The sequence below is a fragment of the Eurypyga helias genome, unplaced genomic scaffold, assembly GCF_000690775.1.
Source record: "Eurypyga helias isolate BGI_N326 unplaced genomic scaffold, ASM69077v1 scaffold5299, whole genome shotgun sequence".
In the NCBI taxonomy this organism is placed as follows: domain Eukaryota; kingdom Metazoa; phylum Chordata; class Aves; order Eurypygiformes; family Eurypygidae; genus Eurypyga; species Eurypyga helias.
The window spans coordinates 2,017-21,029 of NW_010270037.1; the positions used below are offsets into that span (position 1 = coordinate 2,017).

Here is a 19,013-nt window from a genome sequence, read left to right on the forward strand (position 1 = left end):
GTAATGCAAAGGTGGGTATAAGCAAGACAGCACAAATCCTCCAGTCACTCTGCAGATTAAGTATATTACTTCTGTCCTACTTTTAATCTAAAATTTAATTTGGTAGTTTTGAATGCAATTCTACCTATTATGATAAAGTGGGGTAGATCAGATCAAGCATTCATTCTCATTTGTTCTCCAACTAATATCTGTGTCTTTACAGTAAGGTTTGCAGGAACATGAGCCACACTGCTCTCAAGTAGCCATCTTAAGGTGCTTGTCATCTTCAACAATGTAGAGAATGAGAGGCAGAAAATAAGCAAAGGTGGATTTGTATACTTGTTTTTTGCCAATAATACAGAAATGAGTAATAAGAGATTCTGTCCTTTATATACCACCCTTCAGAAAACTGTCTACCTCTACCAAAAAACCTCCATTCATTAGTGGATTAAAACTCAACATAAGGGTTAGACAGAAAGCATCTTTTAAAATCCCAATCTTTAAAAACACAGAACTTAACTACAGTTAAAAAAAAAGTTATGCAAAGTTTGGAAAATTTGAGACTTTTTCTGTCTTTCAATATTCCTAAACTACTTTCATTCCATTAAAAAAATTCAGGGTCTTTCCTTTTCTGCATGAAAAAGCCTAAGTGAAACTTGTGTTCTTGTGAGTTTTCTACCGATATCTTTTCCCAATACTAAAGCAAAGAAATCCCAGTGGATGAGGAGAAAGTCATTCAGCCCTACAGTTAACTGGAGGCTGAGAAATAGAACGTGTGTTGAGGCAATTTATGACTGTTTCCGGCCAATCCAGATGAGGATCCAAGAATGCTGAGTGCCATTTCATGTCATGGATCAAAGATAATGACTCAGAGAAGGCAGATTTTAACTTCACAGTGATGCCTACACACAAAAACCCAAAAGCTGTACCTCAAGAGACTGACTGAAAGCGATGCATCTTGAGACTAAACTCACTCTCCATATCAGAAGTGCAAACATTGTTCTTTCTAGATCAGAAAGAAAGTCTTCATCAGAAATAAAGTACTGATTACTCTCTCTGGAATTTCAGTGCCAAACATCCTTACATGACCTTGTTTAAACAGAACAGCAAATAAATAGGAATCCTTTAGAAGTGAACCTTCTATTGTCATATAGTCATTCCCATTTCTATGTACAAGTGAAAAGTAGAAACTGGGACTAAGAAAAGAAGTATTGATCCATACACCAACTTGTTTATCTGTTACAGTAACTATTTCTCACTGCCTCATCTCCTCCCCTCCCCTATGTTGGAATATAACCTGTGCACTGAAATGAAATTTTATCATGTTCCTGTAACAGCATATCAACATTAATTTTATTCTAACATTTAGCTGTGCCAGCTTTAATTTACGCTGTTGGAGGATGAGAAGACATTCAACAAACTACCCACTGAATAACATGCTACAATTTGTTGTCAGTACAAAATGGAGAACTGGTGACTTAATTAACATAGAACACGGGAGATGCAGCTGAAGGACCTCAGAATTCCCATTCATTAGCTCCTGGTAGCTGGGCAACAGTACTAGTAATGATGATAATTCTCTGAGGTGGCCTAAAGTGTAATGAGTCAGGAAGAAGGTAACCCAGGGGAAAGATTAGGAAAGCTGACAAACTGAACTGGCTGAGGTACAAGCTACCAGCACCTGGAGTCAATTAATAAGACCCTAGTCCCATTATCCTGTCAGTGGAAGCAGAAGTATGAAGTAAAATAACAGGCAGTAACTGAACCAGTGCATTTTCAGAGCAGAGAAGGAGCATGTGTTAGCAGGACGGTTTCAGTGGCGTTGTCAGGAATTCATTACAAGCAATAGTACTAGAGATGCAATTGCTACAGATTTGCCCTGTGAAATTCCATCCATGAGAATTCAGCAAAAATACAATCTCAGGTTCATTTTTATATTAAAAAAATGAAACTATGACATTGCTACAAACTTTTAAAGGCATGGATCAAATCCACCAGAACTGCAGTGTAATTTGAGTTGCTGTCTTACAATTTGGTGTAATAGTTTGAGGTTTATCATACTTCAGATGTTCAGTTACCTCCACTTCTTCAAAGCAGAAGGGTTTTTTGTTTCTGCTTTAGGTGGGTTCTTTTTCAGTTGGTTGGTTGAAAACTTGGGAAATTCAGTGCTTCCATTTTCCTATTCTAGAGGCAATGGAACGCTTGTACCTAAAGTAGGAGCAATGTTCTCCACAGCAGGCACGTAAGGGAAGTAAGGCGAGTGAGCTGCCTTGCCCTCTGAAAGAGCTTATTCTCCTCTCAACTGACCACATACAGTTGCAGGATGTACGCCGCCTAGCCGCAGCCCTGAATTAAAATTCTCAGTTCATGACATACCTAGAACCACAGACTGCGTGCACAGTAAGCCTCTACAGGCACACAGGGACGTAAGACAACAGGTGGAGCCAACAGACTGACCCACTGTCATCTCGCCTTCTCACAAAGTCAGTCATGTGAGGAAGTTAAGATTTCCTTCCTCCTGTCCACTCAGAAAGGAAGAACTAATTTCTAAGACAACGGTGCTCTGAACCTCTCACTCCACACTATTCAGAAAATTAGGCTAATAATAAACAAAGCATACAGTTATTAGACTAATCCCAAACTGTGCATAAATTCCATTTATTTACAGACACACATACTTAGGAGGGGAAAGCACAACCAAGCGCAGATCACAAAGTACAGTCTACTCACCTTCAATGTACAGGGGCTCAACGACATCGTGATTTATCAGTTCGAAGTTCTCATGACCAATCCAGTGCTCCACATTTCTTTTCCTGCCCGTAAAGAAGTTGTCCACAACTGTAACCTCATGGCCATCCATCATTAGTTTGTCAGTAAGATGAGAACCCACAAACCCTGCTCCTCCAGTTATCTGCGTTAGGACAGTTGGTATAAATTTCTTTTTCTTTTTACAGAAACACCAGACAAAGTCTACAAACATGAAGACAGAAGAACAGTAGCTTTCAGGTCTTTGCTTACCCCAGGGGAAACAACTCCATTTCCATGCTTAAATCTTTTTATCCAATATTTACAGCATTTTAAATTTTAAGGGAGATGCTTGACACATTTCATCACTAACCATTCACATCAACAAAACCTCTTTTTCAGATTACGCTTGTTTTTTCCTTCAAATTGGATTGTGCCTTTTTATGAGACAGAAAAGCCTAAAAAGATCCAAAAAGATAAGAGGAAAATTCTCTGTAATTCTCATTTCTCAGAAAAGAGATGGCAGAATGCCAGGTTATTTTTCTGGAAGATCTATAATATCAGAAATGTCAAATCCAGCTGTTGTCTGGTTTAAATGGACGACACGTTAGCTGTTCTAAGTAAGTACAAACTCTTTCACCCTTCGGAGAAGGAAGGAAGCATATTCTTAGATGAAAGCAAGTCTTTGAAGAGCTCTCATTTGAAATATCTGCTAAACCCAAGATAATTACTTTTGTGTTTTAATGCATCTATAGCCCACATCCTATCATAAGTTTTCAGCTTCTTGTAACATTAGCTCCGACATCCAGCATTTGCCTGTCTTGGAACTTTATGATGTTTTACTGCAAAGAAGAAAGAAAATATTTAAAAGCTTTTACTCTTGTGCCATTGGAGATGTACAAACAAGGAAGTGCTTTATTTTTCCTCTTCCTGCACCTCAGTCTTTAACAGTAAACAAAAACAAATCGCTAATTCAGTACTGAAGCAGTTGACACAGTAAGTGGTAGAACTGCAAGCTGTGTGACACATGCAGACAGACATACCTATGGAAGCAATTATTTCCTCTGCACTTCATAAGCTGTTTTCAGGAACACACAAAGACATGACAGATCACCACTCTCAAAGAATGACGGGACTTGTAAAAGCCCCGTGTGGCATCAGCTATACTACATCACTGCATGATCAAATTCACATTCTGAAAGTGATTCAGCTGTTGATCTCCATCCTTCAGCTGCAGTGACAACTAACCAAACAAAAGGACATAGTGAAACTGTCAAGCAGGAATCTAATGAACGGATGACGTGCTACAACGTCAAAGTGGTGAATGGAGAAGGATGCAATAGATGCTTGAAGTTCTTTCCCTTTGTGCTAGTCAAAGCCTTAACATCTATCCTGCCCGCTCTGTCCTCAACTACTACTGAAAAAAACAGATTAGCAGATTTTTTTTTTTTGTTTAAAAACAGGAAAGACACAAAGGCAAATAGAAAGCTATCAAAAACTGAAAAGGAAAAAAAGATAATTACTTCTGTTACATTCTGTAAAAACTTGAATGTCCACTTCTTGTATTCTCACACTTGTTTTTCTCAAAACTTCAGGGCAATCAGTGTGTCAAAGACATTTATCAATTAATAAAAGAATGTTTTCCTTTGTCTACCTAGTATTTTTTAGATTTATCAGGGCTGCAGATATTGCAGCAGGTTCAATATGCAATTCAGTTCCTTGACAAACCTGAAGGACAGAGAGGATTTAGGAGAATTCTTCTTTAAAAAAACCCCAAACAAACAAAACAAACAAAAAACCCAAAAAACAAACAGAAATAATATCAGGGCTCCCACTATCCTGGAGCACACAGGAGGGAAGAACGTGTTATCTGACAGAACGCTGTAAACAAGGAAAGAAGGGTAGTAACTGAGGGAGAACAGCCCTCTGCCAGGTGCCACCACCAAAAATAATATGCATGGAAAACCTGCTGCCATAAGCTTATCCTGCATTGGAAGCGAGCTGCAGCCTTGCTGAATGTTTCAAGGATTTTGCCTTATTGTGGTGACCTGGGCAAAAGTTTCTTCTAGATGACCTTTAACCTATTCATTCAGCTGAGGCCCAAGGAAATCCCCTGCTGCTACTTCTATTTCAAGGATTCCAGAGAAGACAAACTTGACACTTGCAGTATGTGTTTGGTGCAGTAAAAGAAGGTGTCTTCTTCCCCATCTCCCTTTTGGAAAACAGACATATAAAACAAACCAAGTCCTCCTTACAGCACTCTTCTATGCTACATGCAAGCGAAAAAAAGACAGCACAAACCAATTTTGTCTGGAAAGAAGTTCCAAATTACTTTAAATCTGTAAGCAGTTTTTACAATAAATCTGTTTTAGTGTTATTAACATATCACTTCCATAGATATTAGATAAAGAACTACTTGGAAAAGGAGCTGAATTTCCCCTGGAAAAGTAAACAACTGTATAATTAATTTTATCATTATTTGAGGCTATATTAAAAAAAATAAAGATGATTTATCACTGAAGCTCTCTGTATAACTTTCCTGTAATCACTCATAAAAGCAAGGCCAATATACTTAATTTCTAAATACGGCTTCCTGCAAATAACGATGACATTAATCTACAAAATCATATACGGTATTTGTATCATTTCCATATCATAATTAAAGCACCTGGGGCTTAAACAGGCATTCTTTAATGAGACATCGTTAATAAAAATATTTAATTACCTAGTAGTGCCAATATGCTTGGTAAGTTCAGCAATATTTGTGCCTTCTGGTAGATGCTGATAATTTCCTCCAGTAGAGGCACTTAAAAGTTTGTGTATTTGCTAGACGGGTTCATTGCTGCTGCCTGCAGTCAGACTCAAAACATCTACTGTCCCACACGGAATTTTTAACGCTTTAATTGGTCTACCACATTCAATTCAGAAAAAACTCACACAACAGACTGAACTGATGTCAACATTACCATGCATAATATTAACAGAATTCCTTCTCTTGCAAACAAAAGCCTGTGGCCTATTTACTTCAGAGAAATGAGCAAGTAGATAAATCATGCCCAACAGGATGAAGACTTGAGTGCTTCTGAGTGCCAGAGTAGTCTCAGCCGAAATACCACCCCTACTAGCAATCATAAGAAAGTGCCAGAGTAGTCTCAGCTGAAATACCACCCCTACTAGCAATCATCTGGAAACATATGCAGTGTAACCCACCACCCTTGTCTGATCAGGTCACTACTGTGGATACTGCATTCCGAGAAAAATTGTAATTTAGAATGGATTCCAGGAAAAGATGCAGTATTGACAAAATACGAAGCAAATCATCTACCAAAGTTCACTTGACTTGCTGATTCTTGCGTTTACCCCTCTGAAACTTCCAAGTCATGCAAGGTCTACACAAGTCCTCAATAAGCTGACTTGAGCTGCTCAAAAGAACATTTTTCCTGTAGGATTATGACAGTGACTTTCTAAGAGAACGCAACTGCCCGCATGGGCAGGAGGCTTCTGAAAGCCCATGTGGGTTCCCACTGGACTTAGTCCCCAGCCACAACAGAGAAGAAACAACTGAACAACTCATTGAGCCTTTTGGCCAGCTTTCTCTTTAGCCACTTAAGCTCTACAAAATCATCCGTTACCACCACTGCTGAAACAACAGACTTCAAAATATCCAGTATCTTTAAGAGGCAAAGTTTAAAAGTCAATATTAAGGCTCCATAGCTTAGTTACAGCTTGCAAGGATACTTTGCTTGAATATACCCTCTTGCTTACACAAAAAAAACCCATGGCATTAAGGTAACTTTATTACACTCAGACACACGAGCGCACAATTTAGGAATTATCAGAATTAAGTGCCTCTCTGATGTTTTCCTCAGTGTACCTTCTACATTCAACAAAGGAATAGGGAGCCCACAGGTCTATGTCCTTCAGACTGCCCTAAGAATGACAGAGTAACACCGAAGAACTAAACTGGTAACATACTTCATGAAGTTTTGCAGTATCTGTGAAGACTACTGTCTAATAAAGCAGTAAAAAGAAAATTCGTTTTTAATTGCATGTTTTCTATGTTTTCGTTCAAAATTTTGAAGAATTAAAGGAAAGGAGAACATCAGGTAAGTTAAGCACTTTAGCAGGGATTTGTCCCAGACACTGCTCTCTGCTGCAGAGGCAGAAATTCATACATCAGTGTTTACACATCTATAGCTATACACATCTAACAGCTATACTTTCTCTGCCTCTTCAAAATGTAGTGACAATTTTTTACCCCAGGACAGACAGAAACAAGAAAAAAATTAGGACACAGCTAACTTCAAAAGTGTTTGTAGCTAAAACTGGAGAGCTGCTGTTGCAGCAGTGTGCTGAGTTTAAGAATGCCTTGGACTACTTGCCCTGACTTAACCTGCCTTCCTCTTCCACGCTAAGACACCTGTGATGCTTCAAAATATCAGAAACAACATAGAAGTTTAACAGAAAGATGAACATTCAGTCTAATTAATTGGTCCTTCTTAACAGGGCTGCAGAACAACCACTTTTCTAGCCTTGTGACTAATGTTGTCTGATTCAGTCACACAAACTTTCTGTCAAGACGTGCCTAAAGTTTTCCAGTCTCTGCAAGTTTAAGCCATCTGGGAGCACGAGATGAAAGACCCTTTGGCAATGCAGTCCCGAGATGTTACAAGCAAAAAACAGTAGCTTAATTGGCATGTCAAACCTCCAAACCACAACCCAAGTGTATTATCCGTATGCTGTTTGAGAACAACACCACAGAGTAAGTGAAGCGCTACTCTAAGCCCTGTGCAGTACATACAACACACAAGGTTATTCACTTTATTCCTGCTCATGTCTTTAATTAATAATGCAAGAATGATTACATTCCACAGATTATTTTTTTTTTCCCCCCAAAGAACCAAGCCATGAGTAAATATCAACTTACCAGGATTCTTTTACGATCCTTTTCTGACAAAAATTTCACCGGTGGATACTTCTGAGTGAAACTACAGAACATTTCAAAACAAAGAAAAAAAAAAAATTAGGTAAGTTTGATCCTTGCTTCTTCTTTCAGATATCTGGCTTTGAAATACTCTGACAACGTCCTATTCCTAAAGTTCCACCACGGGTATGTTTAGTCCTTTTTTCTAAAGAAGGATGTGGGCCAACATAAGAAAATGCCTATGCTTTGTAAAAGCGCTGCGAGAAATATCAAAATTGATCTGCAAAAGTGCTTTTAACATTTCTGCTTAACTGATTTTCTAGAATGAGTCACTTGACTTGCACCTTTTGAGAGCAGAACTGGTGCCAAGGATGGCATCACAAGAGAATAAAACAATAAAACACAAGCAGTAATTGGACTTTTTTCTTAAGTTTTAAAAAGCAAATAACCTTCTTAAAAGTTCTGGTAAAGAAAGCAAGTTGTTTTGACTTACCACACTGATGTCAAACATTTCTCCTTAAAGCTTCAATGTAAAGTTTACACTATAAAGTTTTCATTTTCCTTGAAGTTTCACAGTAATCAATGTAAAGTTTACAATCAGGATGACAAGAAACTTCTTTTAAGATACTTCAACAATTTTTACCAATTCAGTAAGAAAGTCAATCCTCATTTTCTTTGCAGAAATAGCTAGACTGCCATTGTTTTGATGATCTTCAAGCTACTTTGATTTTTTTTTTTTTTTTTTTTGGTACCTCCTCTGAATCACAGACTGGTTTGGGCTGGAAGGGACCTTAAAGACCACCTAGTTCCAACCCCCCTGCCATGGGCAGGGGCACCTTCCACTAGGTCAGGTTGCTCAAAGCCTCATCCAGCCTGGCCTTGAACACTTCCAGGGATGGGGCATCCACAGCTTCTCTGGGCAACCTGTTCCAGTGCCTCACCACCCCCTCTGGGAAGGATTTTTTCCTGATACAATCTAAATCTACCCTCTTGCAGTTTAAACCCATTACCCCTTGTCCTGGCTCTTTTAAAAAGTCCCCCCCAGCCTCCTTATAGGCCCCTTCAGGTACTGGAAGGTGCTATAAGGTCTCCCCGGAGCCTTCTCTTCTCTGGGCTGAACAAGCCCAACTCTCTCAGCCTGTCCCCACAGGAGAGCTGCTCCAGTCCTCTGAACATCCTTACCAGGTACTTAATCAAAACTAAACCATCCTAAAATAAAATTACATGACATGAAACTTAAGTGCTCCCTCAAGCTTAAGATTAATGCTCAGAACCCATGATGTTTTAACAGACATGGAATTGTATCACTTCTTTCTCTACCACTGGCAAGCAACAACAAACTCCTCCAAAGAAAGGTGTGAAAGAAGGTTTGAATTATTTTTTTCAATTATTTCAGTCATTAATATTGTAGTTATAGCAATATTTTAATAGCTCATTTTTTTCTTAACTAAATATCAGTGTGACACTGGACAGAAATCAAACTACAGTTACTCTTCTGCAGTAAGTCCACATGCTAGAGGTGCAATTGGATGTACTGTGCAGGATACAGACATATGCCAAGACTTCACACTGATACTACATTTTAATCTACTCACGAATAGACTCTGACTGAACTGACCCTACACCTCTGATCCTGAAGCATCTCCTCTGCTTCTAACCTGCAGCACTGGCTCAAGAGAAATTCTTCAGAGGCAAAGCACAGATGCTTCTGTACTGCTGTCAACTTTTCATCCCAAAGTAAAAGCTGTTTTCAGTTTCTTGGATAGGGGAAAGAAATATGGCAGCAGAATTTTCCCATGTTACTTCAGGAAGACTGAACTACGTACCCCTGCCTTACATCACCACATGGGTCACTAACAGAACCCCCTTTTCTTTGATTTGAGCTAAAAAACAATGAGAAAAAGCAGTGCTTAAGTAGAATGCAGATGTGTAAAACACAGCCTTCCCATGAGAGAAACGCAAATCCACAAGTAACAACAGGGATATAAAGTGAAGAGCCAGTTAACTTTATGCAAGGTAAAAGTCAGTCTCCTCCACCTATCTTTAAGACCACCATTTTAAGGTCACATTAATCCAGCATGGAATAATGCTTCTGTGAAAGGGACCTCCCAGTCATTTTTTGCTCCTTCCATTACACCCGTACCAGCTAAGAGGCAGTGGGTAGGAGTTTGGAACTGATCCAGCTGAATTTTCATCTTTTGGCAACAGTACTGAGTTTATCTTGACCTAATACTTGTTTTGATGACTACACAGCAATGCATGTGCTGTGCAAATTATGAATAAAACCTTTCCAACTTTCGCTTCAGTTAAACAATCTCTTGTCATGAGACTAGCATTACGGAATTCTAGTCTTTCCTGCTTCCCAAAAGCATGACAGTGGCTTGCTTTCAGGTTTTATCAGCTTATGAGGTAAAAAAAACATTGACGCTAGAGAATAAGTTTTGCAAGCAGGATCAGTCTCCTGGTATCTGCCAGTGAGTATTTACTGTCACTTTATACAGATATAAAATTAAAAAAAATTAATTGCAACAACCCACATGTAGTTGAACTAGTAGAGGTAAATGGCTACACAATTTGTAAACCCAACAAAAATAAAAGTCCAAATTTTGATATGGGCTAGAAGAGCCCATAAGCCCACTTTTTGTCAAAGTATAAGTTCCAGATTGGCTCATAGAGAGGGGAAAAATAAATATTTTGATTCTTTTTCCTCATTGCTAGGCATTTGAAACAAGACTCATCAATACACCGCAAACACTACTCCAAAAGAAAAGAATATTTAGATGGCTCCTGGGAGAAGTTTTAACTTACTGATTCTCCTCAATGACTCCTTGCTCATTTTGAAAAATATAATAATTATAAAAAAAGAGCCAATCAGGATATCTTCCCACAGAGGTCCGCTGTGAATGGCAGAAGGAAATGCCTACTGAAGCTGAAGATATACTGGGCTATCAATAAATACTAAATAAGTTGATTGAACAGAGGCAGAACATCAAAAATTTTATCTGAACATAAAATCTTTATAATTTGACCATCATAACTAGTATGACCATATCACATGTAACTGCTACAGGTGATGCAGCCTGCAATTTGTTTCATGTTGCCAATACATCACCTAGTTCAACCCCTTAAGTTCACGTTTACATTAAGAGATGAGCAATCAAATCATTATTCTCAATGAAATAAATTGCATGTGGCAGGCCATTGAATCTTTCAGATCAGTTGTAAAAAACCAGAGCTGACAACTATTTTTATTTCTCTCTTTTTTTTTTTTCCAGCACGGGGTGGGTGGGAGGAGGAGGAAGGAGAAGGAGGAGCAACTGCCCACTGTCAAGGCAAAACACCCAAAGTACTGCCAGCGTCGAGCATACCTCTGGCCAAGGGCAATGTGATTCTGCCCCCCTCTGCAGAGGAACAGCACGCAACCACCAGTGTACCATACACAACCACCCAGGCTTACTGGTACTGCTTGGCTAAGCCCAGACTTAGCCCTTAGTAATGCAGTGTTCTCAGCTAGCTGTTTGCCTGGGACACCAACAGCGTCACCTGTGAAACAGTATCACTGTCAAAAGCAGCCATGTCACTCCCAGAGCTGCCAATTCCTGCCCCTATTCCAGACCTTACTTTGTCATGTAGAGCATCTGTCTATCAGGTCACTAGGATGGGATAAACTGATCTGGCAGAAAGGCAGCCAGGCTTGGAAGTGAGGGAGTCCTTTGCAAAGAGAGACTGAAAAGCCTGGCACCCCACTCTGCTTACTATCCACACCCAAGTGCTTCTGCTGGCACAGGAATGAGGAAACCATGTTGCAGGATGGGCACAAGAAGCCTGGGAGAAAGGACCAGGCTTGGACTTTTTAACAGCTATGTCAATTTAAGATGCTTGTGGAACCACAGCACATACTCAGCTCACCAAAAAGCTTGTCTGCTTTTCCTCACTCGCATCATCCAGTTTAATCCCAGGTATCACCTTCCCCTACAAAGCCTGAGAGAAGTGAGTCAGTCGGGCTCAGCCAAGGCACATGCAGAGACTAAGACTCACAAGTCCCTGTACATTAGCTGAACCACGGTAACTGACCACAAGTGTGGGAAATGTGAGGTACAACACATCTCCCATCTCCTAAAGTAGAAACCAATACGTTTTAGCACACACCTGGGTTGGACTTACTAAACCATGGTAATCTGTTCACCAGCTGGACTCAAACCAGCAAATTCCTCCACAGGATTTGAACTTTACAAAAATCCAGCACTCCCAGTTTACTTTAGCAGGGATTAATCAACCTGAATACCTTAAGCATGAATGTCTTTAGCATTCAGGGCCCCATCCTCACTTAGATATGACAAAAATCCAAAAGGTACTGAGGGTATAAGCAAAACATTTATCTCAAGCCTACAAATACAGAACTGACCACTGCAGAACAGAACTGTGCTTTTTCGTTGCATCCCAAATATAGCAAAAAAGACATACCTTTTTTCTAGATCTTTGATTTTCTCCCTCAGAGGTGCAACAGCCTAAAACAAAGAAATAGTATTTAGTCTTTGAAGATTAGAACAAGATTCGTATCACAAAACATGTAACAAGGAAGTTACTTTAGGGCAAAAATCATGGCAAAGTCTTCTACAAAGAGCTTCACTGAAGACACTCCAAAAAACTTGCAACTTAAAGCATTCTTGAACTTTTTCCACCAAAAATCAGATCACCTAGCACAGTGTGAAATCCCTTAGCTGACCACTGAAAACAAAACACCTCAAGGCTATGAGTACCACAGCCCTGTTGATAAGAACATCCAATGTTCTGCTTCCTATTTGGTAACGTGAAGTCACAAGGTTGTCAAAGGCAATCTCTATCGAGCGACAGCACAATACAACAGTCAGTAAAACCTCACCTATTTAAATGGACAGCAGATACACATACTTAAATAGTACAGAGAGGCATTAGCTCCAGTGCAAAGGTGATAAATTCTCTGAGAACATGGTACATGAATGTGAAGAAGCACCATGTTTAAAAATCTAAGATATGTTTTACATCGTGATTTGAGATTATATCTAGGCTATTAAAAAAAAATACTAAAAGGAAATTTGTTAGAAAACACAGTTCACCTATCAAGACTGCTGTATGCATTTTAACCACATTGCAAGAGAGAATCACTGTCAGCATCTGTTTCATACTCTCTATCACAGCACCCAAATTTCAACAGGCCCCCAAACTCTTCTTTTTAAGTTTACTAAAACCTTGTCACAAAATTTACCATCTAGGACCATACCTAAGTTCAAAGCTATCAGGGGTTTATTATTTGAAATGGTACTATATAGCAACACATCGCCAACCACCATTAATTAATTTGGTACAAATATTGCTGGTTGGAGCGAGACAATTCAGGAACTTTGTGAACTGAAAAAAGCTGCATATGTTAAGAGGGAAATACATTTTTTTCATTTACATACATTAAATATCTAGCTCTGTGGAGCAGCAAATACTTCTTGAAACAGTTAATACTTATTCTAATGGTTCAAGATACCGTATAACTAAAACTTCAGAAACAAGTTCCAGAAATGATCAAAGAATTTGTGTATATGCCTCATTCAGAAACAAGACAGTTCTCAGGAGGACTCTACCAGAGTCTCTGCAGCAAATCAGAGTAGAGCTATTACTTTCAAGAAAGGTTTAGGGGGAAAAAAAAAATAAAAACGTGAGTCACAGATCTGTTAGTAACTCCACTATAGTGAAGAACAGTTCAAAAACGTATGTACAAGACAAATCCAATGCCCTGAATGGTTTTAGTGGAATGGAGAGTAATGAAATAGAACTAAATACACACTTTCAACATGAAATTACTGAAATGGAGTCCTCAAAACAAAACAAACCACAGTTATTAGCAAACTAACCTCCTCTATTTTACTTTCCACCTTCTGATCCCCATTTTCTTGAAGAGACCTGTTGGCAAGAACAGAAAAAACATAATCCATACCTATGCAATAGTTGCTCCATTGCACCTGCATCATGCTTTTCTTGTTAAAACAGTATCTTCAAAGCATCCTAAGTTAGTATTACTTCAAAGACATACTCAGAGCAAATGAAAACAGATGGTCCAATTCCATTGAAATCAACTATTCTTGTCACCAAGTTTGGCAGAAACTGAACGAAGCGCACAGGAAAGAGTAGTAACAATAAAGATGACATTCATTTTAGAGAAAATCAACCTCTTTGTAGAAAAGTGTCTAAACACTGCACTAAGGTAGGGTCAGCAGAAATGTTTTTGAGTGTAGCTTTACCCTGCAAATGCCTAAGGTGTCTTTTAGAGGGTCTCTGCTAACTGTATGCTACAAATATACTAAGAAAACATTTTCCCTTAATATGCCACAACTGTAACGTAATTTTAATCAAAAAGAGAGAAGGGCAAACGTGTCTAGCTTTAACTTTGAACTTATACAAAAGCAAGGGGGAAAAAAGCCTAAGCCAAAACTTTAATGACCATGAGATGGGCAACACCGATTTAGCACACAAATGCTACTTGTTTGCCATGAAGCGAAACTTACACACAAAGAATGAAGGACATCAAGGTAACTTGTGCAAACTGTCTAAGAAGCTGGTGCATTGCAAAAAAACGTGTGGTCCTATTTAGCATCGAAAGTGTTCCAAATAATTGTGTTTATTCTTTTAAGTAAACCTGCAGAAATGTGTAATATGTATTTTTAAATTTTACCTCTAGCATCTAGTCTATGCGATTTTCCTTAAGTCTGCATATTTCTTTTTTTTCCAATTAAACCTTCTGAAAGGGGAATTATTTATCTTACAGTAGTAAGCTTTTCCATACTAGAGGACTCATGGGTATCCAACATAAAATGGAGTTCTTTCAAATAAGACAGAGCTCCTTTACTTGGGACCTGAAGTCATTACACCTAGGGAAACAGAAGACCCTTTGTTAAGCAGATATACATATGCCACACTGTTAGAAGTTAGAGCAATGATCCCCTTCATGTCCCTCTGTAAAACTCTCTTACTAAAAAAAATCAGTTCAGACTATTACTGGGGTAAAAATCTTATTGACCAGATCTGTTTTGTCATATCAGTAAAAAGTGCAATAAATTCCCAGACTAAGACACACAGACCCTGAACCATCTTTTCAAAACAAATTGTAATTTCTCGTAATAGTGGCAAATAAATCCCTCCAGTTAACGTAGTATGAATTTACTACAATGAAGCAATATTAAGCAATTGTTGTGAAATTTTCAAATGCTTTAACAAAAACCTACAGAAAGCTACGCAAACAATCAGTGGAATACATAGCCTTTCCTCTCTGCTAGATAAGCAGGGAAAATGCAAAAAAAATCTCAAAATATAAAAAAAGGTCCCCTCAAAAATGGTTCCTACTATTGTTTATTCACAAATCTGGGAACTTAAAGACTGCCACTCTGCAGTTTAGTTTTTAATAAGTTCTTCCTCCTAACAAAGACAATCTTCTTGGCTGAGGACCAATGTCAGACCTTCAGAAATGAAGTTTTTCCCCTGAATAGCTCTATAATGGACACATCAAATCAGTCAGATGCAGCTAATGGTAGAATTTGTATGGACAGCTTATCAGGAATGAGACACAGGTTCCCACACCCACCTGCCCTCCTCAAACCCCTCTCCGAGGTTGTTATCCTTCCTTGGGAAATGGTCAGCCGCTCATGTAACAGCTGCTGAGCTGCCACAGTTTGCTGGTCACGATAACATGGTAATCTAAATGATATCTCCATCTGCAAGTGGCAGCAGCTCAGCAGCTGTTTGCCTAACAGCTGAACCCTCTGTAGCAAGGGTGGGAAACTCCAAAAGAAGTGGACAGCTTGGGACAGGAACAGAGCCCAGGGTAAGATGTCCTGGGTGAATAAGAGCCCACACATAATTCATTAATTTTCTTACTCTGTCTCAAACTTTCTTCGCTCTGTGCTGCTAAGCATGGCCACAGAGTACCAAAACTCTTTACTAACAAAACAGCATGGTGAAATATTTTGTCCTCTATGCACAAAGTCTTCGTTGTAGGGAAGAGACTGTCCCCATATTCTCTTCACCATCTTTTTCAGTGGTGTCTTCTTGGTGACTTTTCCCAGAGGACACACACTCACATGCAAGTAAAAATGCCATGAAAATCTGTGTTTTGCACACATGTGCTACGCCTTCCTACTTCTGAGGGAAAAAATTCTGGCCTTAGAATCTGTAGGATTTCTTTTTGCTTTTCAGTAGTTAAACCACCAGATTCTCTCACAATTAACCATGGAGGGGAAAAAAAAAAATCAAGAAACCCACATTTCTAATTCTAGGTACAGAAATATAATTATAGCAAGCAGTGGAGGATATGTTGCTCTTTAATGTTTAAGCCTGTATGATCACTGAGGTATGGTCAGATCTATGCTGAGGAAAAAAGCAGAATCCCAGCCTATATTCCCAGCTATGCCAACCAACTTTTCTAAAAAACAACTCCCAAATCAGAAGATAAATTTGTGTAAAGGAAGGCAGAAGCTGAAGTGAGAGTAAGATCCTGAGGGAGATTTGCATCAGACATAAAACCCTTTTCTGAGTCTGAACACCTTGTACTTAAAAAATGGTATCAGCTGCTTAGCAACTATCCAAACAACAGCATGAGCTGCTGTTCTGTTTTCACCCTATTTGATATACAGTGATACAGTGATATGAAAGATAATTTTATTTCAGGTAAGGATATTCAATTAAAAAATTATATACATTACCTCATATTGACAAAGTTTCCCCATACAGCTGGAAAACAAGAAAAGAGAGAACATTACAGTGTCATTTAACAGTAGATGAGGTCATTTTTTCCTATTATCATCAGAAGGAATTCAAAGCAATACGAAGCACGTTAATCACAAATTATCTAAAGTTACATATACGATATATATAGACACCAAGTGACCAGAACACAGTTAAAGAGTATGGGAGGAATTCTGATGAAATTACATAAACTATAAAGAAATAGGAAAATACAGCAATTCAATAAAAATAGACTAGCCTATTCCAGTGCATACCTGGATTTATCTGAACAGTAAATCAGCAGATAAGTTTATTTGATCATCATCTCCACTCTATATTACATAAATAAAACATACTAGAATTTGCTGAACTATAACGACACCATACACAGATTAAACTGGAAACCAGACCTCTGGAGTTGTTTATAAGGGATATTAAAAAATGGCAAGAGCAAGAAAGGAGTCCTATAGACCTGAACCACTGGAAACTGCAGACTGATCAGAGTAAAGAGACTGGCCACTAAAGACAAGAGCTGAACCAGCCAAAAGAGGTGCCACAACAGTCCTGCATTAAAGGTAGCAAGTGATTGTGCACATGTGAATTATCTAAACATATATATAAATATATATAGTGATGCACACACAAAAGGTACCTAAGCAATGTAACCAAATGCCTCACTAAGCAAACAAAGATCATTTATTACTCTTTGTATGGAAAAAAGTTTTAAGGAAGACAAACCACAGTATAAAATAGCACAGCAAACGTAGCAGCTGTCTCTGTGTTCACAAAAAGAATCCTCTGCCCAATTTATTTCCTACTAGAAAAAGAAATTTCTTCTGAAACTGTTCAGAGTTTGATTACACGAAGACTATCAGAACACTGAATTTCCTTTTAATTTTCAACTAGGACATGGACTGTAGTTTGAAGTAAAAAAAAAAAAAGCACCATAAACCAAGGCTTCACTAGAGAGCTGACAACTTTAGATCATCAAGACAAAAAAGGTTAATACGGAACAGTTACATAAGAGCCTCCGCAACAACAAACCACACAGGAAATATACCCACAACATTGCCAGAAATTCATTCTGTAACTGCTTTTTAAGGATCCAAATTACACTGGGTCTTAAGGAGTAGCCCCCTATGTGGGGTATTAACAAACACAGAAAACTTCCTAAGTGTCCTCAATTTTTGTAAGATGCACTTCAGGCCTCAAGCAGCAGCTAATGAAGTATTTTTCCCATTTCCTATTATCATCAGAAGGAATTCAAAACAATATTAAGTATGTTTATCACAAATTGACTAAATAGGTCACACACATTATATATATACATAATACATACATACACACCCCCTAAGTGACTAGAACACAGAACATTCAGGCTTTGCACATACATTTCCGTGATTATTACTTATTGATCTCAAGCAGCTGATGAGGTGTCAAGAAAACAAACTGCTATGGTTCCTTCCAGGCAAGGGAGGAAAGGAAACATACCCAGGAAAGAGGAGCAGGGAGGACACACCTGATGATGCAGCAATACAGGTGCTGTTCCACCCGTTAGGGGATGGCAAAACTACTGAACTGTTTTAAACTAGTGAGTGCTGCTGAGCAATTCAAAGAGTGACTCAAATGAATCCATGACAAACCATCAAACAAACTGTAGGAGGGCACCGTGGTATCATAAAACCTCTGCTGTCTTCTGATAAGGAAGCTTTATATTAAAACAGATGATCAATAAAATCCAAGTGAATTTTAAAAAATGTTGTGGATTTTATGTTAATTAGATAGTTCTCTGGGGGAAAAAGGGATACAGTGTTGAGCATCAAGTTGAATTCAAGTTATCTATCCTCTGGCTAGCATTTCAGAATTATTTATGACCACATTAATGGAAAAACTTCTTTTTCCTGCAGTGAATGATGACCATCTGTCAGCCACAGATACCCAATTTTCAAGTTATACGCTACTCAGCTGTACTTACAATCAGTTATTTTTCTGGGCTACAGAAACCCATACAAATAACCGTAACGTATTGTTTACACAGTGGCAGGAAACATCTGCGCTTAGCTGGTGAAGCTGGAATTGATGAAAAAAATTGAGCCACCAGCTGCACCACAAATACCACCATGTACCACCCTGACAGTGCAGCTACACTGCATACGAGAAACTGGCTTCCTAAAGAAACTATGTTAACTGTGCGTGCTCAGTGTCCACAGCAGGGAAGGGGAGTTCGAAGATGCATTCACATACTTCCAGAAACACTGCGCTTGATATCCCAGTTCTGTAGGAGTAAATGATCTTCCACTGAACTTCTAGAAAGTATGTTTTCGTACCACTGCAAAAACAGAGCTAAACTGTGAAGTGAACCACATAGGAAATACCATATGGAGGCATTTGAAGAACCCTGACATCTCTCTCACACGCAGAAATACTGGACTCGCTTGAACACACTGCCCTCACAGACGGCTGCACAATTCCAAGGAGGATCTCTTTACCTACTGCAAGTTCACATACAGCTTACGTCAAGGTTGAAGGGATCAGAGGTAAGGTTTTATACTATAAAGGAATTTTGTTGGCATTTTTCTAAATGCACATCACAATCATTTACATAACACTCTTACACAGC

At 38.7% G+C, this 19,013-nt stretch overlaps 1 protein-coding gene across 1 annotated transcript; it reads right to left on the bottom strand.

The window, feature by feature from the left end:
• Positions 1–2,709: 2,709 nt before the first annotated feature.
• On the bottom strand, positions 2,710–16,399 carry LOC104514562 (UDP-glucuronic acid decarboxylase 1-like; the record flags this gene model as incomplete). The annotated part of the gene is made up of 5 exons (XM_010158287.1): positions 2,710–2,890; positions 7,652–7,712; positions 12,113–12,156; positions 13,531–13,579; positions 16,372–16,399. Coding segments are annotated over 5 exons (363 nt in total), but the record flags the coding sequence as incomplete, so codon positions are not given.
• Between the last annotated feature and the right edge of the window lie 2,614 nt (positions 16,400–19,013).